The following is a 22,267-nucleotide window of genomic DNA, read 5'->3' on the forward strand; positions in this document are numbered from 1 at the left end:
ACGTCGTTGTCATTGTAAACGATAAATTTTACCCTGAATATAAATGTTTTATCACCGAGAGTGCTAATTATTTTTTTTAGCTCTTGAGTCGTTCATGGTGTTATCGATGCCGTTAGTTTTCCATGTCGACCATACATGAGCTGCTCCGTCGTCGTACAACTCTTTCTTGGCGTGATTTACTTCAGTTACTTCAGAACCAGCGGTAAGAAAAATTATTATTGTCAGATTTATTTATGAATGTGTCCACGGACCAATCAAAGACGGTCTTGTTATTGATCACATCGAAGGAAACACACTTAATAATAATTTATAAAATTTGAGGGCAATTTCACAATGTGAAAACTGCATATCAGGAAATACTGGTAAAAACAGCAAATACGCCAAGGCGGTTAAATCAATAAACGTGTAAACCGGTGAAGAAATGCACTTTCTATCATTGAACGCCGCTGGTAGATATTTTGATATCAATTCAGCTGTTGCACGACAAGCTGTAGAGCGAATAACTAAATTGGCATTTTCATATAAATTTGGAACCTGGATTTCATTTTATTATGTTAATATGATATTAGATTAAATATAAAATTAATCTATTTTAGAAATTATCGTATTTTATATTTTTTTTTAACTTTTAGAAATTACAATATTATATATCATGAACGAAGAAAATATATCAGATGAACTAGACGCTGACCAGATCACTACGGATTTCGAAACACTAATGCAAAATAAACACGAAAGCGGATACGTTTTGTCATCCGAATACAGATTTATAAAGAAAATTCAATCAGCGATGTATCAGTATCAATACATGTATCAATAAAAGAATTTGCCGCGCTAGCTAACGCGGTTGAAAAGATCCGGTCGGAATTATCTGACGAATGCGAGGAAAAAAATGATTAGTACTCGTGTGCGACAACTAAGAAAAATGCTAGACAATGAAAAACAATACATTTATTAATTAAATTATTTAATAAGTAATGTGCACAATAAATGATTTTATTGCGTTAAATTTACTGTCGAATGATTATTTTTTACGACAAAATGAGTATCGATGATACCAGTAAATGATATTCTGATACCTATGAACATCATTTATTACCGCTTGACACGATGATGACTTTTACGATCCGTGATTGTAAAATCATACCTGTTATTGGTCTTGATTCACCTGATATAACTCCGCTTTCGGTAATTGGAATAGCTGATAAATTTCATAATGAATTTCAGCATCGAATTAATAAACTTTCACAAGGAAATTTTATTAGACGTCGAGAATTTCTAGAAGCAGCTGAATATATCAAAGTTTCCGCAGATAAATCTAAAATTCATTATCATACTTCAATGGTATTTACCATCAGAGATCGCCTCATTAGGTGTAATTTGTATATTCCAAAATGATTCAAAATCAAAAGAGTATTATATTTTCTTACTTTTTGTTGGTTTTTATCTTTTATTTGGGTGTACATTTACGAATAGAGGTTTAAAAATTTTATGATCGCACAAGTAAATTTGCGCTTAATGTTTCCCCGCGCAAATCAAGCAGGTTTCCGCTTTGATCTGTCAGACGGAATCTTATCCTTGATAGCAAACTATTATGACACCGAAGATAAACCGGATTGGTTGGTTCCTGCAAAATTAAGTACCCCGGTGGTTCTTTCGGCGAAAAAGAATAAAGAACAAATCCTTGCCGGGCTTGATTTGACACTGATGTATCGGCGCTGTAGTTGTTTTCGACGATGTCGTAACCAAGATTAACCGCGACCACGTTCGTTATATTTACGACCTCCAGCGAATTATGCCTGCCTGTGCCAGATGGATTATTATCACGTTTAAGTATAGATGCTGGTGGTAATTTTGTCTCGACGCGGCTAATATCCGGGAAATTTATAATTTACCAATTCAGCTTCCGTTAGCGAGTACTCAGTTAAAAATGTTTGTTTATTGGGTGATTTTTCATCAATTATCATCTGAACTAATTTCTCGCTAATTTCTTTTATGTCGTATTCAGACTGAGTTAATACCTCTACGCGTTTAATAATCTCTCGACATGAACTTGATACGTCAAAAATACACTCCTGAAAATACTGCCGTAGCAACTGTCGATTTTTTGTATGTGCTTGATTAATTTTTTTAAACCACCTAATGACATCATTTAGTTCAGCATCTAGAGGATAATCACTAGAGATCATCCATAACATATCGTCTTTTCCTCTGATGATAACATTTTTTTAATCTGACATTTCCATTTCGATTAGAAAACTTTTATAATTTCCAACACCACGAGAACCTCTAAATTTTTTGTCTTTGGTATAATCAGATTTTTAGGTTCTGGCGGTATCGGTGGTTACGGTGGCTGACTCTAGGGCCATTCTAGCACGGTTCTTATTGAACTCGCATAAATATCTATGATGTAATTCGAGCTTACCTCGATCATCGAAGTTAGCTTAGGTTCGTGTGCAGATATTTTTTTTCCCAGGATCTTCTCCGGTTATATTTGTATTCTTCTTGTTAACTCATGACTGATCTCTTCGATTTGATAGCTACCAGTTGATATTCCAACTACGGTCCAATCTGGACTACCGTCGGGTTTATTTTCATTAGCAAAAACAAATGAATTATTTGATAGTAATCCACCAAATGATTTAGATCTAATATCGGCCTAACTGTGGTAGACTCGCAACTGTGCTAGAGCCATTTCGTCAATGAAAATTGCGGTTGGAAAATTATCATTAAATTCTGGGTTAGTCGAACTTGCGGAGATCATCGTGGTTTTTCGCAGAGTTGTGTTTGTCACGATCTGCTGAAGTAATTCCGCCATTATTTATATCCGTGGCTTTAATCGTTTGATTGTAAATATTTATCATTGTTACAAATTCAGCGTCGGATATAATTCCATCATTGAGACTCTCAAGATAATTTCGAATACGCAGTTGTCGCCTTATGTAATTTAACCACGTACTCGGATAATTTCACACTAGTACACGAATATACTTTTTTCACAATCATGTTAAGGACGGCCGCGACCGTTGTAGTTGCGGAAACGCAAATAGTAATAGTTACCGGTGCCATCACTGTTACCGCGGATAATATTATTTCAGCAACGGCAGCGGATACCGAATGCACAACGTCAATGATAACTAATTGACGCTGATATTTTTTTTTTATCTTTGCCGAGTATACACTGATGATGTGTTACAGCGATGATTGCCATGCACGCGCCTGATTATACCTGTATGTAGATGCACTCATTATTAATTTAATTGGTGAATAATTGAGGTGATTCAGTTATAAATACCATGGCCCACCAATATGGTGTTACCGCTGTTGTTCTATCTGTTTCGAACGTAAAGGTTTCTTCGACGTCTTCATTTAATAAAACAGTTAGAAAACCAAGAAATATGTCGCTTGGATGTCGCCAGTCATATTCTTTATTTATTATTCTGAATCTTATTTTGGAAAAAAACGTATAACCGATACACACCAGTAACCGCGTGGTGTATTTGAAAGAATCATTGCCTGGCGACAACGTTGATGATCCCGTTGCAGTGATAAATATCATATTTCTTATCTGCGATGAGGTTATCGTCGGTGGAATCTTAACAAAGTTGTTTTTTTCGATAATTCCAGGAAGTAATACATTAGTTTCTTCAAATGTATCAATGACGGTTTTGATGTCAGCGAGTTTTGTGTTAATTTCATTTATTTGTTTGTTTGTTTCAGCGGAGTTTTCATCGATTTTCCTAGTATTTTCATCAGCTCTTGCAGTGGTTTACATGGCTGTTTCATTGATTTGTCTAATAGCTTCATTGATATTTCTTATAGCTTCAGCTTCAGTGGCGTTTTCATTAACTTTTCTGGCATCTTCATTAGTTTGTCTAATAGCTTCTTGAAGGGTAGTAAATATACCGACGTGCGTGTCCTATTCGGTTCGTCGAATTATATCATTTAATTTGATATTAACTTAATCGGGATCTATTCCTGATATCGCTAAAAGATTAGTAACGTCGTCCTTTGTTGCGTATTTGGATAAATCCACGTCAGGTCTTTTTTTTTATTCACGATGAAAGAGATCGTCCGTATATGTCAACGATTACAATAATGATTGATTTAATATATCAGACGTGTACTCGTTCACTGTTTTATGATACAGTTTAGCCGATGCTGATATCGCTGCAAGAATATTAATTGCTTCACGGCCGCATATAGGAGGATCCGTTAACGTCTGCGTTGGTAACGTCGAATACCACGTCGGTGTATTTAATTGTTTTATATAATTTAAAAATTCTCGTGGCAGTGCTTACCCGTACGAGTTAAAGTAAATAATTTCACGTGGATTAATCGCGTAAGCAACCCAGTGCGTGCCTGGGCCAGTACTGCCATCGAGATTTATAATCCCGGTTTCGTCGCTTTTTGGATACGCCGGTAACTAATCTCTGATAAATACACCATGGAAAAACTTTATTTTTTAAAGTTTTGCTAAGTTTATTAAATCAAAATTTGACATCGGCGTTATTTGATTTTTGGATACCATTGTGGAGGTGTTCCTGGCAATTTTAGAACGCGTCCGTATTATGGAGGTGTTCCTGTCATTCTCAGGCCGAGTCCTTTTTTTTTTGTCGTATTTTCCTCCTAACATTTTTTTGCTGTCATTCCTGATGCCGTTCCATCACGCGGCTGCTTTTGCAACAGCAGGTGCAGCTGCCGCCAACAGCGCTGGCAACGCAGCTAGCTGCGGGAAGAAACCACCAGTCTTGTTCATATCTTTGATGGCGCCCGCGGAAAGTTCAATCTGAACACCAGCATTTGCCGATTTTGCCTTTACTAAAATGTTTAAGTTGTGTTTTAGTTATCGACAGTTTATTTGGACCACCATGAATTTGATTACTTTTTAATGTTAATTTTACCCCGCAGGCTTTTGATGCGTTTGATTGAAGTTTTTTCATCTGACACGGAGTTAGGATCACACTAACGTGATCGTATTGCATTATTTATAATAGGCGATTGAATCTAAATTTAGATCACATTTTTTCCACAGGAGCGTCAATATTTCTCATTCGGCCACAATACCTTCCATAATCATAGTTATATCGCTGTGTATAGCAGCAAATGCTCTGAAATTGTTGCCACTTGGATTATTTACTCTGGCTTTGAAATGTATATCAATCACAGACTGTTTTAATAAATCAATATGTTCTAGTGAAAAATAACAGATCGGATATAAATTTGCAAAATCTAATTGTGATATTTGTAAACCAGTATCAATATTTTGATCTCGTCCCATAAAACTTAACAAGCAATGATATCGATGCGCCACCGAATAATTAACAAAATCTAACGAGATTACCTCGGATGGTTCTTGATGTCCATTTATTCGGAATGATATTTTGCTGGCATTATGATTATCAAATATCATATGACTAGCTTTTTGATTACCTAATCGATTAGCCGCTTGAGGAGCAATACAGATATGTCTTGGTGCAGAAACACCTTGCTGTGATGCTATGTGCCAAGTAAAATTACCATTGATGTTGCTAGTGGTACTATCAATGGTTGTTTTTAACCAAGACATTACTGATTTACCACCTTGATTCATAAAGGAAAGTAATTTACCTTCTTCATGTATTGATGGTGTTATTGATGGCATCCACGGTGTAAGTTTAGATAATATTACTTTACCAACACTAGCAGGATCATCATCATTACCCTCTCTCCAGATGGCATCGTTACTATCACCTTTTCGAAAGAAAACAATTGTTTGTTTGGCTCCAAAAATTACTTTTCTAAAATCTCTGCAAAATTCAAATATATGCGATAACGGATTGCACACGAAAATCTTTTACGATCACCTTTGGACATGTTTTTACGTGCAGCAAATCCTAGATTATAATCAGAATTGGCATGTATAATCATTTTTTAACTTCAGCATTAGTATCATCACATTTTTTGGTTGTCTTATAATATACGGATTATTTTCAGGGTGATTAGTATTATCTTTGGCAAACATCATACTTGGACCAGCCGATCTAGTAAAATCATCTGAATATCTCGCTAAGCCTATAATTGTTGTAGCAATATCGACATTGTCGTTAATTGATTAAATTTCTTTTCCATCTATCATGTATATGGCGCTCTTAAATAATGTCATGATGACATTATTGAGAAATCCAACTTTAAAATCGGCACCGTATAACACAGTATTACCGAGTGCATCAACGGCGGATGTTACAATTTCACCTACAACTTCGATAAACGCCTCACACGGCAGAAAATATCTGCTTGTGTCATGTACTTGTAATTCAATTCTATTATCGCTATTTGGCGTTAGTGCGTCATATGAATAATACTGATAATCGCGCACTGACTCGTCTTTGCTTAAGGGTTCATCCATGTCAAAAGCAGCGTTAGATACTCGCGAAGACATTTTATTGTAAATGGTATCTTCTAAAACTAAGACCGCTTCCTGATATCATACTTGTAGTTATTATTTAGCTTCCCTGATTTATCAACGATGCTAATTTTTGATTTGCTGCATCGTTTATTACCTTGCTGACATCGCTGGGCATCACTGCAGTGCTTGGTAATTTCGCGACAGGTTGTTTTCGTCGTACTAAATTCAATATTCTGTCCTTGACGATGCTAAATGCTTTATTGGCAGCGCTACCAATATCAGCGGTGGATTTATCACGAATAAAATCCATTGTTTTCATTGATAATTGTGTAACGATAGGTCCGGCTTTAGGAGCTACTCTTGTAATGAAACCTTTGACGGTATCACCTAATCCGGTACCGTAAGTAACTTTGTACATGGCTAACAACGCATTTACCTCCCTAAAAGGGATGTATTTGCCATAATTTGTATGCATAATAATCTTATTTAATTATTTTGCATTTAACAACTAGTCGCTGTAATCGTTAATGATTGTATCGATAAGATTCCTGCAAATGCTGATATCCATGATGCCGCCGCTAAATAATCTTCGGCAGATATCATTTGCCTCGTTCATTATTTCTGATGAATTATTTCCAGCTCGTTTTCCTCCAATAAGATCTTCTAATCGTGATACATCGTTGACAACGTTGTCAGGGCAGATAGAATTGTAACCGCTACCGGTAGCTTCAGGATATTGTTCAACACCAGCTCAATTTTTTATTCGATATATGTGAATTTTAAAATTTATATATTCTGGATCTTCCAGATCAATCCTGCTATTTTGTGAGCAAAATATAACGCGGGAATCCAGTCATGTTCGATCAGAGCAGAATATCTTGGTAATATATATTTTTCTTTTTCTTTGTAATGAAATACAGCAATACGAACTACTTCATCCCGATCTTTAATTTTTTCTAAAGCTTTTTTACTAAAACATATTGTAGGTACTTCGCCTTCTATTGTTGATTGTCCCTGCGGTTGAATTAGTTCTTGTGGTGGAGTTTCTTCTTGTGGTGGAGTTTCTTCTTGTGGTGGAGTTTCTTTCGCTTTTTTCAAATCGGCGAGAAATTTTTGATATTTTACGTCTTTAGTCATGATAGCCGATCTTGCAGATGCAAAATATACCGCGGTAATCCAATCACCTAGTCCGATACTATTAACAAATTTAGGTTTTAAATATTTTTCTTTATCTTTGTAACCATACGTGGCAATATCAATTAATTTACTTTTGTCTTTAATATCAATAAGAGTATCGTCAGTAAATAGTTCATGTGGTTCTATTTCTATCTTTTTTTGTGGTGGAGGTTTTGTGTTTTTTCTCTTCCTTTTACTGTTCCTGCAATAAAAGATTTATAGTTATTACTTTCTTTACTTATCCTAATAATACCTTGTCTTGCTTTGTATATTAAATCAAACCACTTATCACGAGTAGCAACAACAACATCAGGATTTAAATATCTGTGCCTGTGTGGAAAGGATTCATAAGCAAAAACGCCAAGATTTTCAAAATCATCAGGGATATTAAGTGGAAATTTTGATAATGATAATTCATTTAAACCATTCGCGCTAAAAAAAAAATTCATAATAATCCTTAGATTTAGGTACAGGTTGAGCTACAGGTACAGGTTCAGGTTGATCAACAATTTGAGCTACAGCTTGAGATCGAGTTTGTTCTTCAATTTCTTTTAACATTGGAAGGATACCTCTTTTTATCTCTTTAACGTCTTCAATATTTCCTAGAAGGATTTTTTCAGTTGCCGTTGCAGCTTTTTCGGTGGCTTTAGTTACAGGTCCAAATAATAATTCGGTTGACTCAGTGAAACCTTGTTTTGCTTATTCAACTGCTCGTATTTTTCGTTTAACATATTCTCTCACTGGAAGATATTTCTTTATTGTTTTTAATCGTTCTCGTGCTAATCTAGTAGTATATGCTTCTCCGACATCCATGAATATTACTATATTAATGATTTTAATTTATAATGATAAATTTTGTTTTATCATAGATTGACAAAATATTTGGATTAAAAATAAACACCAACTACAGCACCATAATTCTTTAACGTTTTCTAATCATCATGGAAACGTTTGTGTTGTCAAATCAGCCCTTGCTAGAACAATGCTTGTTGTAGAACCTTTATTTTTGAAAGTGCTCTTTGCTCTGTTCGCCCCCCCCCCCGCTACTATTGTGTCATTTTGTTGTCTGTATGAACCATGAATTTTACTGGAGTGAACACTTACCTTGTAATGAATGGACCACGTGTCACATATTTATATTCATAGTTGCACATACACCCAGAGTTTGTAAATTCATGACGGTCTCCCTAATGTGTAGTTGGTCTACAATACAAGCTATCCAGGAACATTCTGAAGCCATACTGTGTCTACCGGCTGATATTTAATTATTTAAGTTAGAATAAAAGCTATTAATATAGTCCCCGATGAAACGCATGAAAATAACACTGTACAATCATGTAATAAAACTCAAAAATGTATATAGTGTATGTATCAGAGCATGACGTAAACCATTACTGTGTTTATTCGCACGTACATTTGCTCTTGTAAATTAAACATAGTTGTAAAAGGATCTTATATCTGTTCATGCATGTAGCAGTACGCTATCATTTTCAACCATTTATATATCTCCCATTGTAAAACATATATATTCTGATCTTTAATTAAAATGAGATTTCCTGGATAATTCAAGTTCAATACACGGTTCCATCGAACAAAGCTATTATTGCGATTATTCGTTCGACGTTCATATTTACAGGTGTTTCACTAACGAAAACTAAGTCGTTTTTCCTACATTTCTCATATAATTTACGTGACCATAATTAATGTAGCTGGCAGTCGTAAGTGGCAACTTTTTTCAAACGTTGTGGTGGAGAGCGAGAGACTAGAGAGATAAGGTAATTTTGAGATGGGCCCTGATACTCTAAAATATACAGTAGAGTGGGTCTTTCTCTTCCAAATCGATTTAAAACATGTTTATTAAATGCATTGATAAAACAAAGCGATAAACATGTGATACATTTTACTTTGTTCATTAGCCCGAACAGCGTAAACAATCGAGACATTAAATGATCAATTTTATGACACATCAAATGCAAGTAATTACCATTGAATATACAGTACGTTAGGGTCAAGGAGTTATTCCATCAAATGTGATGGAGGATATGTTGACATTAGTAAGAGATATAACACCAAGATTTGGACACATCTAAACTATTTAACGTAGTTGGTTTTCATGGCTAGTATTCATTAATTGTACAAGTGACTTTGTGCGTGTTTAACTGTGTGAATGTTCACATTCCCACTGTGTCAATGTCCCCATTGCGAAACATTGCAGGCTATACTATATGTGAAATTAAAATATATGGGACTAAGGAAAGATCAAAACTAAGTGATTTTAAATTTCAGTAAAAATATCACTGTTCTGATTGTAACTAACATACATTGCATAGAATCATGAGAAAGAAGCCAATAAGCAATACAAAATTTAATATAACAGTTGAGTGAACATCCAAACCTACCGCGAAAAAAAAAAAAGTTTTCAAAACAGTTTAAGCCTGTCTGTTCAAAAGCGAATTAAACATTTTTGAGAAAAATATGCCTTCACAGTGGAAAGAGTATGAATTATGATGCAATAGGGAGGTAATTAACATATTGTATTGGGAAGAGGATTAAAAGAGTGCAGGGAGGTAAGCTCAAATTTCCTTGAGAGAAAAAATACATAAATGATGAAGGAACCTTATAGTTTGTATAAAGATATGCAAATATTGAACTCGGTTATATATATGCGTTATTTGACAACACATGAACTGAGTTAGACATTACATGAATTAAAAAGCGGTTTTGATAGAAGCTTGTCATGGAGATGATTTGTCACCTTAACTAGAGAATTGCTAGACATCACCTGTTCCATTATATACGAATTTCATAATAACCGATCTAGCTGCAAGATCGCAAGCTTTCATTTAGGAAACCTGACATAACTTATTTATTAGACGTGTTAAAGTTACTGGTAACAGAGTTTTGTTGTTACGCGTCATAATGGCTTAATTTGTTAAAACACAAAACGGAGTTAAAAGAATTCATCTTTATAATGAAAAAAATTATTTTTAAGTGAATTCAAACATCTATTTTCTGCTTCACGCATGTAGCTTACACATTACTAGTGATGTTAATATCATACAATCTTTCTTGAAACCTATTATAGAACATTCAGGGTACGTACATGAACACGTATGTACATGTTTCAACACCTTAATGCTTGATATTATACTTTTGCTTTTGCGAAATGCGCGAACGTAAATTAAATTTTCTTTTTTTAAGCATGAATATGTGAAGATTTTATATACATATATATGTGTGTATATAAACTGTAAGAGTAATGAAAGATAAGAACAGTTCCAATTGCACTCAAAATAGGCCGTGAAAATAAAAGGCAGTATTAATACAGCAATTTCTTCCAACATGGGATCATTGATTTATTTCGACAGCAGGCAATATCCACCTCTTCTGTCAAGACTTTATTATTTATCCTAGCCATTCTACTTATATACAAGTCCTTTCATTTCTTAATAAAACACAACGGCTATTGAAATAAGTGTTCACATTCATACCCGACGCACTTTGGTGCTGTTCTTATTGTTCTTGTTGATGTAGGGATCAGAGTCATTTTTCAACCTATTACATCGGTATTGTTATAGCAAGTAATTTGAGCGTGCGCAATTAATCACATGGTTGAGCCTCTACATTTAAAGTCGCTTATGTAAATATGTTATATTGAATACATGTGAAAAAAAGTGTGACAGGTATAGACCGATTTGCTATGATATAACTACATACATTGTACAAATGCCCGTAGCGACCGGCACCGAATATTATCTTTCCCACCTTGAGTGGCAAAATAAAGGCTTAAGTAACATTTTAGGTATAGATTCATGTACATTTAAGTCTAGTTTTTCTACTAATTAAAAGCACTTTATCTTGGAGGAGTCCAGAGTACAAAAAGTCCAAAACACAGCTAAGTTAAAACATTACAGCAGTCGCGTTTTTAAATTAATTTATATATCAAAGTAGGGGCATGCAAAGTGCTTGTCTACTGAACTATTTTATTGACTAAATTAAAATATGTATTGCAGCGTGAATAATTTTATGAAATACGTAATATATTAAGCAACGATGTTGCATCATTGTTTGATTTAATTCGTTCACTTGAGTCATGCATGTAACTATATCAACTTCATGCATATTCTTTGTAATTGCATTAAATAGTGATTGTTTTGTTGTGTTTCTGCTTAAAATGATCTCTTCGAGGGAAATAAATATTCCTCTTTACCAACACCCATGGTACGTGTTGCTTCTTGCCGTTTAGTTTGTAATGTGAAACGTAATTCTAATTTCTATATATTGTCATGTACTTTAATTATACCACCAGAAGATACAACTATAATGGATGAATAAGTAGCTTACCAGAGGAGCGAGCAGAATAATCCTAGTGAGAATCTTGTACAAAGAAGGCCGCATGAGTCAACGTGGTGTGTATGCGTGAGAGTGCACTCTGTTTACACTGACTCAGTATGATTTATCATTAAAAGTGCGCATGTCTTATTATAAACCAGACCAAACAACTTAAAATACATTTATAATTGTTTATTCGCTGCAAGGCGAGATGGAGATTCATACTAATCAAAATCAGGATCAATCTATTTAAGAATATCAAGACATTATCCCTCGATTTAGGATTAGATAAATAGATGTATAGATAGATAGATAGATAGATAGATAGATAGATAGATAGATAGATAGATAGATAGATAGAAAGAGACTGATAGAAGATACAGAAAGTCCTGTGAGCAGAGCATATAAAAATTTCAAAGAGTTTACTTTGGTGATCATCATAATTTGTTCGCTATTATTACCAAAATGTATTGAACCTGTTTTGAGTTGTTATCTTATCTTGATGCCGACTCTTAGTAACTCTGATCTTAGGACTTATTATAGTATTGTCAATGTTGTTCAGAACTGCCCAAGGTGTTTTCATACCATCCATGAAGAGCATACGCGCTATATATGTCGTAGCAAAAGGCTTTAAGGATATACAAAATTAAAAAAGTTAGTAATGCCATTTATTGTTGTAAAAGTTCTAACCTGATAGTTGCCTGGTGGTCTCAAACAATGTTAACTTATTTACGTTTTGAATCAATCTGGAGCGTCTTTAGTAAGTCAAATTCGCATAAGAGTGTTTATTTATTTCAGCAACATCTTTGTAGTAGTTTACCGTCCATGTGAATGGCAATACGTCTGTTTTGAGCTCATATGTGCAAGAATTTTCTTTGTTCAATTTGTTTAAAAAGTATGAGAACTGTACACAAATTTCACAGCTTTTGCTAAAACGAACCGTTCAGGAGACCATGAAAGGACAGAGATCGGTATGTCGGCTCGTTTACATCGGGAGTTTATTAGGGATCCGTTGGCTGCATTCCGGACAAAAATTATAACTCATTGAATGAAATGACTAAGTTTTGTACCTTTTGTATATCTTTGATGGTGTTCTTTTTAAAATTAGTCAATTGTGTAGGAGAATAAAAGGTTGTGCCAATACTGCATAATCTATTTTATTTGAAAAGAGTATATGCAGAACAAAAGCTTATATTCAATTTATTCATGATTTTATTTTTCAACCTATAATTAATCCTGCGACTAAGAGTATTATTCATACGTTTCAGTGGAATTTCGTGATCACCATACACAGTCTCTATGTTGCTATACATTACTTCATAAACGGTGGACAAGAAGATGTGGAATTTTAATAGCTGTTAATTATTTTTTTATAGCATAACTGCTAAATGTTTAGGATACGTAACTGAAACACACGAGACATTATTTTAACTGGTAGCCATTTTTTCACAATCACAGTACCATTCTGTCACCCGGTACTGACTTGCGAATTACCAGCACTATATAATACCTAAGGGTATATAATCTGCACTGCTTTAACGAAATTTCTACAGCCATTTTCCGACATGTAAGAAACTTCAAAACTCTTGACAACTGAAAAGACGTTCAAACGGAGAGCAAAATTGCATGGCACTATTTATAATTAACTTTCAACTTCTTTTCCACTCGTATTACCTACATCACGCACGTAATGAACATATTTTTTCAAATGAACATTGTATTTAGATGTTACGTAAAATCACTCTTTTTCTGACGTATTGCATTCAATCATTCAAAACACTCATTTTTCTTACTATTAATCCCTGTCATATCATAATACATGTATATCAATCGGTCATTGACCTTCGTACAAATTGCTGGCGTATACCGGTATGGCAACATAAAACTACGGTAAGACTAAGGCTCTGACGCTGTCTAGTGACATTTTTTCCCAAGGAACTTACTCATAATTAGGACAGAGCTGCGCTTCTTGTCGTTATTCCTAACATTGGGTGATGCTGCCTTCCACACATACATCAGAGATTTACGAATAGGCGAATAACTTTGGGGAACAAATAAAATGCAATTCCTTTTAAGCAGAAGTATGTATTGGTCTGACACTAACTGATTTGTATTAAACAGTTCAAAATGTTCAAATACATGGAACAACATTGTATTATCGTCCAATGCTTCGCTCACTCCAAGTGCTTAATATGATTTTATTGGACTTCAGATCAGGAAAATTATGACGATATGCTTAGTACCTACCAAGATTCGTTTGTGTTCTTCTTAACCTAAGTCAAACAAATATCTCACAATTTGACAAGCAAAATTAAGTACGAATAACATAAGGGAAATCTAGTTTCATAATTGGACATATATAAGAGTTAGGTTAGTAATGGAAATTAGCAATGGGCGAGGCGGCTATTTTCAACCATGACATTATCGTATTAGACATCGTTGATGCTAATAAATATTTCTTAACGGTAAGCAAACATTCAATTAGTAAAATTACACCTTTATTGCAACTGTTGAAACCGTATATAACCTGGCTTTTGCTCATAACTTATTCTCAAAATGGAACGCATTTGGATTAAACAAACTGTGTACGTCAGTATGTATCATACTATTTTGAAAATAGCACTTATATAGGCTATATGTATGAGTTACCTTATTGGCTGCAATTGCGTGTGAACTTTCAATACAAATTGATACAAAGTATTCATTATTATATGGAATGAAAACAATCTTTTTGAGACAATGTCTTCTCTAATCAATTTGCCTCTTTGCAATGTTTGTATTTAACGAGGTTTGTACATGGAATAAAGCAAGAGTTGAATACGTTATACTTTCTCCGTTCAGATCTGCAACACAGTTATATTTGTTGTATAAAAGCAGATTTTATACGCATAATGTTGGGCTGAATCATAATCCGGTCCGTACACCTTTCCAGACAGAAAACGTTTACAGGCTTTTGAATAGCCTGTCAGGTTAGGATACACAGCAATAAACGATTCCATTGCATGCAAAGGATCTATACATTTGTATATATCACAATATATGAAATAAATATCTTCCGTTTCGATTAGTGCGAACTTGGATGAAGTAAATTAAATAGGGTTCTAAACTTATTTCATTAGTAGACAAAACCCTGATGAGCTTCACAAATGCATTATGGTTATGTATGATCAATTTGGATTATAAGTTATTGCATGAGTAATTTCAATTAATATTGTTGCACGCAAAACTATGGGTTTTACCAATGCCACCATTGTATTCATAAAACGCTAACGGTTTGAAGATTCCTCTAATAACATGTAGGAGGTTTAGAATCAACTTATATAACATTGCATAATGGACTTGACCCATGTCAACCATTGCGTTAATTTCTGGTTGACCTGTTTGACCTATTTTATTTCATTCTTTTCTAAACAACTAATACACAACTAAATTAGTATCTATGTTTATGGGCATAATATCAGGATCATTATCAAAAGAAGAAGTACATATGTTTATTTGTGTCAGGGTTTTTGGACTTTCCCAAATAAATTTTTAGGTTATGATTTTAATTTAGTAAACAACAAGACCATTCCAGAAGGTTATTTTCCATTAGAGATTATGTATTTTTTAGAACATGTTAATTGTGAACTAAGATCAATTAGAGAACTATATAAACTTGTGATTATGAAGACGTGGTCATTCGTACATTAACATTTAGAACTTTCAATTTGTATACTATATGGTGTGACCAATAGTTTTCTGATTGAATAGTTTTAGATGAAATTATTGAATTCAATTGATTGTTTATTCTTGGAATAATAAAGTCATTTGATAAAATTCTTAGATAGAGACATTCACTGAAATTTATATTATATTCAAACCTGGAATTATATTTCTGTGATTCAACAAAAGACTGTTGGCGTGTTAACTGTTTTATAGCTATCACAGACACGTAATGGACATTAATATGGGGATTTTTTGTGGACTTTTACTGCATTTTTTCAGGACTTTAAATTATTATGTTATGTGACTGTAATGTTTAGAATATTATGGGATTTCATTTATACTTTGTAATATGGGGGAAAAATATTTGTTAAATTTTATTAAGCATGTTGTCTTTCACTATTTATCGATATCTGTTAATCTAATGATTTCAGATAGGTTCTAACCAAAAGGGCTATGTACGGGGCAAGGAGTCTTAGTCCTCCTTTGTTGTATTCTACTTCCATAATATTGAATTGCAATCGGCACGAAAATGGGATAATTCATCCTGAAATCCTTGAACTGAGTTTTATTATTTTGCCCAACCTATCATCATTGTATCAATGAATTCTATCTGAAACTACTCAAGTAGTTCTTATATCATATGAAGCCGTATGAAAATTCAAATGTGTAACGATACATAGTGATAATCGGATGATATAAATAGATATACGACTTTCATTTTGGGGCCATATAATTTCTAAGTACAACCTCTTTAACGTTCTTTGTAAATCTGTCCCCGACATGCTTTTATTAGCTTTTTACAGGCAGAAGAAGAACATGAACTTAATTGGCTAATTAACGAAATTTAGTTCAAAATCAAAATTCTTTTCCAAAACAGTGAATACATTTTATAAATGGAATATGAAAAATACTATATGTCTATAATAGTGTATTTCCATCTAAATATTTTTTCTTATTCAGGAAAAGCTGACTCGTTGACAAGCGCCTCTGAACGTCAGCATAATAAGAAAACTAATTCGAGAAAAGGAACCAGAACGTTCAAAATGATAAGACAATATAGGTTCTACCGGTGACTATACAATTGATCTCATCATTTCCGTCATGCCTTTTCTTTCAGAACGTGAACATTTAAGTTTCATCTCCATCGCCATTCGAAAGCTTGATCTACTAGCTATAGAACGTAGTCTAATTGTGTACATATGTATCTTAGTGTATGTTATACCTTTTTCTGAAGCAAGGTCAACTTGTACTGAGGATGGAATTAATTATCTCTGCAACAATATCGCCAGCAATGCAGATTTTCCTATTGTATTACCGACAAATGTGCAAAAGGTTACGTTGATGGGAACAAATGAAATTGACAATTCCTTCCCCGATGGACTTTTCAACCATCAAACATGGCCTAATGTATCAGAGCTTTTCATTCTTGAATTTACTAACGTTGAACGTATTGAAAGCGGGTTTCTTAATGGACTAGAAAAGTTAAAATTTATCTCTATATCATCATGTACAGATCTCGATCTAATTGATCCCGATATATTTAATTCTACACCCAATCTTCAAGCCCTTCGTTTGGATGGGAACAAAAGCCTAAAATTGTATATAGTAGAAGCAGCACTAACTGATAAATTGAACAATCTGAAATATCTGTCTTTAAATGAAATACAATTTTATAAGCGGCATGTTGTCCTGGGAGATAACTTTTCAAAAACTCTTCATAGAAAGAATCTTATGTATTTGGATATAAGTCGAGTCAACGTTATATATGTGGAACATGCAATGGTGCAAGATTTTTCGCAAATATAAAATACTTAAATTTTTCTTATTCTACAACGGTTTCGCGTTTGGGGAAGAAAGATTTCCCTATATCGTTAATCAAAGACATTGAGCTTTTGGATCTCACTGATTCCCATAATATTATGGGGGATTATATGATGGAAGGGGAACACCTGATAGAAGTGGCTGATATTCCAGCTTCAGTGTATGTATTTATTCAGGGTATCGTAAATCCAGCTGCTCAGTTAAGGTTTAATGTAAGATTCAGTTTTGAGAATTGTGACATCAAATTTCCCAAAATGATAGACTTATGCAAAAACAGCATAAGATTTTTAAATATTACAGTTGTTGGAGCCTGTCGTCTACATGCATTGGAGACATTGAACCTAGCAAGTAACAATATGGAATATATATCGCCACATTTTTTTAACAGTTTCCCTTCGCTGAAAATTCTAAATTTGTCCTCTAACCTATTAATCAAGATGCAGGATATGGACGATTTTTCCTATTTGTTCTCCCAAAATAATGACCTTGAGATACTTATACTACATAATAACCTTCTTACTTTCGTGCCATCAAATATATTCTTATCCAATTCAAAGCTACGCATACTTGATCTGAGTGAGAACGAACTCTCATATTTGAATATCGATCTCAGCAATGCAGTAGATCTAAAGTTAATTAATTTAAGAAACAATCGGCTGAAAAATTTACCTGCAACCTTCTGGGAACAATTCGAGGGACTAGTTTGGAAGCAAGACACTGTAAGCAATGAAAGAACTGCTATGACGAACATTTTGCTCAAACAGTTCCAAGATAGAAGTCTTATAGGAAAGAGGTACCGATATGGATACAACGCAAGCGAAGATACCCAACTAGAAGAATTGCATTCAGATATTCCACAATATTTAATGAGTAATATATTTGAGAATCATTTCCTTTGCGATTGTGACACACTAGTATTTATGGAATGGATTTTGTTTACAGATATTGACATGGTCAATAGGACAGCACTGGTATGTAAATATGGCAATAAAGAAACGTTGTTAAGCAATGAACTTTTTAAAATGATCAAAGAAAACTGCCGGCTTCCAAGTATTATCGGTATTGGAGTTGGGTTATTAGTTGCACTAATAATAAGCATAATTACTTTCGCCATTATGATCAAACGTAGACATAAATCGGCACGTCTAAACAAGGACCTAGGAAACCTCAAGAAAGAAATTCTGCGGGAGAACGCAGATTTAAAATTTCTTGTATTTCTTTCATACTGCAGTCAAGACTCTCAAATCGTAGACGAAAACATCTTGCCTTCATTAAATAGGTATATCAGTGAAACGTTCAACACAGAAAGGAACCTTGTATGCACTGGAGCGGATAGTTTTGTTCCTGGAATACGAATCATAGAAGAAATACATCGATGTATTAATGAAAGTCTCGTCGTAGTTCCTGTAATAACACCGGCATTTCTTCAGTCTCACTGGAGCCAGGAAGAATGTGTTGCTGCGGTAGATAGACGCAGGCACGTTGTGATTCTAATGAAGCAGCATACGGACACATCTAGGGCAAATCCTACAATACAAATTCTGATAATGAAGTACACCAGAGGAACCTGGTCAGATAATGAAGACCAATTTGTCATTCGACCCTCCTGGAATACAATTTGTGAAGGAATAATTCGTGGAACAAGTGAATCGTTTCGACACTATTGGAGACAAAATGTTATCACCCCTACTGAAGAACATCCTATGGTCGAAGGAATGGCATAGTACACATACCATTGTCTTCCCTGCACCATCCATAATTCATTACAATTATGAAAATGTTACTATATTTTTTTATTGAAATATCCCTGTCGAAAATTGAGTGTTAGCATATGGAAATGGCCTAAATCTTCAGGCTGACTTCCAGCTAAAACAAAAGGAATAAGTGGTACAAATGCATTAGTTAGCCATATTAGAGAAATTTGGCTTCATATTTAGAATTGTCGGCCTCTAGTATAAGGCAATCGATCATAAATTACACGGACTGTAAAGAAACTTTCTATGACTTAAATAATAATTGGTGCAATGAAATACATTTAAATATATAAGAATTCATATGTTTTATCCCTATCATACTTCATGAGTTTTATCTCTCTGTTTATTAATTGCATTCACCACCAATATTCTTTGTTCGCCAAGCATTGCAGGTACATTTCCTCCAATACTTCCAGCAACGATGGCGTTCTTTCCGATGATGAATGTGGATATCAATGGACATTATCTCGCTCACGTTGTGCGTAATTGTGAAACCCTTATGGAACGATTATATTAAATGTCGCCTTTGCAGTAAATATGATTTGCTCGAGTTTATTTTATGTATGCAAACGAATATTGCATTCCACTGTTAACAAAAATAGATAATATTTAGTCCATTTACTGGACTCGTTTCAATATTACAGCGCAAATAGAATTTAGAATGTTAGAATTAATGTAAATTCTCGTTCACTTCACTTTAGTATTACGATGTTAAATTCTTTGATACTAATTGTTCTTTAATAAATGAAATCAATCAATTCGCTTGGATGTTTGAAGAAAGTACTAAATGATTCTTGTTGTCTTAGGCATTTTTCATTCTTTTCGTCCTGTAACATGTGAATTCAAATAGCGAACAGTTCCATTTAGGATTACAAAAACATCGTATAACTGCATGTCAAAGAAGCTTAAAAGCCTACGTCATTACTCCCTAGAAAGTATCTCCGGTCGAGAACCAACCTCAAAAACATGTCCTAAAAATATTCATGACAGAGAGATATGTACATGGGAATAATAAGATGCATGTGCATGGAAGAAAACATATATTAATACAGATTTAGCAAGTTATATATCAATCCATCTCGGTAATGATTTTTTATGTTAATGTGATTATCTTATGAACATATAATTTGCTTTGCTTGTTAGTTAGTTTTATTTTTGCATTTCATTACATGGTATTATAAGGTAACATTGTTTGTTGGACCTGACCATGTCGGAAACTGAGTTCATTTCTGTTTGACCCAAACTTACTTTTTTATTGATTGTAAAATAAATATTGTTTGATAAATATGCGTTGAAATTCAGTATTATTTTAAAGAGAAGAAGTAAATATGCATATTTCGGTATCAGTTTTTAAGTTTCCTGTGTGACATCCAGGTTATGATTTTAATTTTTTAAACATCAGGATCATTGCAAAACATGATGCTTTTGTTTAGAGCAAATGTTAATTGTGACATGAGGTCAAGAAGAGAACAATACACACACATACACACACAGATATATATATATATATATATATATATATATATATATATATATATATATATATATATATATATATATATATATATATATATATATATATATATATATATATATCTATATATATATATATATATATATATATTCTTACGCTACATGTTTCGGCTTGAATAAACAGTACCATAAGAAAGAGTGAAAACGACAAGCTTTCAAAAAAATCATAATTTTTTATAATTTATTTCCCTTGAAAAAGTCTGTAAAAATGAGAAACAAACTATGAACATACGGTTTTATAGACTCAATTCTGAAAATATCCGCGAATCATCTAAAATAAATTCTTCGTAGTCCTAATAACAAAATGTTCTATTGATTTCATCTTAGAATTCTGACGTAGAATCCAGGATGGAAGACAATGATGGTGAAATATAAAGTTCCTTGAAGAAATAACAATTATCACTCCAGTTTCTGATAGCTGAATTAATTGTTTAGAAAACCGTTCTTGTTACACAATATTAAATGAACAAACATATTTTCTAGACAAATAACTACATTAATCCTTTTGAATCCAAGTAATTTGAACTGACGGCAAACAACTCATTAGAAATAACTCCAAACAGCACAACATAACATTTTGACCGCTTAACTTCACTAAAATTAATTCTCTAAAACTTAGGTTATATGGGTTTTCTAAAACATAAACAAGGGCCACGTTTTCATCTCCTGGAAGTTTCTAGAAGCCAAACTGCTGTCAAAAATAACGTCCATCCAGTGTTACCCTGACGAAAACAAATCATTTTCTCTAAGAAATACAAAATTTAACAAGTTGTTTACATCTTAAACCTAAAGCCCCTAAGGGACCTTGACAACAACCAATTATTTGAAAGCAAAGATAAAACTTGTTTACTAATTTTGAATCAAAGCCAACATATAGGCCAACACTTGGTGTTTAGAATACTAACAATCAAGGTCAAACCATTTCCTGACAAAGTATCATCTCTACTTTATACATTTACATTATAATAGCAAAATATGAAAACCAAAAACTAAAAACTGAAAAAGAATTAAATTTTAAAAAATATGCATTAAATCATATATATGTAACTCCTTCCCCCATACAAATGATTTATATAAGGCGTTCCTTTTGCCATAGATTAATTGTACATGATTTTAAGAAAAACATAAGAAGTGCTTATATGAATTACGAACAGTATGTATGGGGTCATACATTGTTATGCACGGGAAAGTAAATCTGCTATTACATTATCTTTTTGCTTGATGTGTCTGATATCAAGATTATTTTCCTTTAACAAGAAACCTAACCTTAGTAGTGTTTTTTTTATCTAGTGGATGAAAGTAAGGGGGGTTGTGATTACTAAATACAACATTCGAAGAAGAAGCTGAACTAAGGTAAACTTAAAAATGGTATAGTGCCTTTATCAAAGTCAAATATTCCTTCTCGATTGTTGAATAATATTTTCGGTGCTTATTTAATTTCTTAGAAAAATAGAACACTGGATGATCAATAACATTTTTATCTTCTTGAATCAAAACTGTTTCAGCCTCATCATCACTGGCATGAAAAGATAGTTTAAAAGACTGACTGAAATTTGGA

General features: G+C 33.5%; 1 protein-coding gene across 1 annotated transcript in view; it reads left to right on the top strand.

The window, feature by feature from the left end:
* LOC149788657 (toll-like receptor 4) overlaps nt 1–20,461 on the top strand; it is a 28,353-nt gene extending 7,892 nt beyond the window's left edge. Inside the window, exon 2 of the mRNA XM_089975744.1 lies at nt 16,562–20,461. Coding sequence (XP_089831870.1) covers nt 17,521–19,146 — 1,626 coding nt within the window. The 5' untranslated portion in view covers nt 16,562–17,520 and the 3' untranslated portion in view covers nt 19,147–20,461. The remainder of the gene's footprint in view (nt 1–16,561) is intronic.
* Nucleotides 20,462–22,267: the final 1,806 nt, after the last annotated feature.

Source organism: Sinohyriopsis cumingii, chromosome 11, assembly GCF_028554795.1.
Source record: "Sinohyriopsis cumingii isolate HCF-2022 chromosome 11, ASM2855479v2, whole genome shotgun sequence".
NCBI lineage: Eukaryota > Metazoa > Mollusca > Bivalvia > Unionida > Unionidae > Sinohyriopsis > Sinohyriopsis cumingii.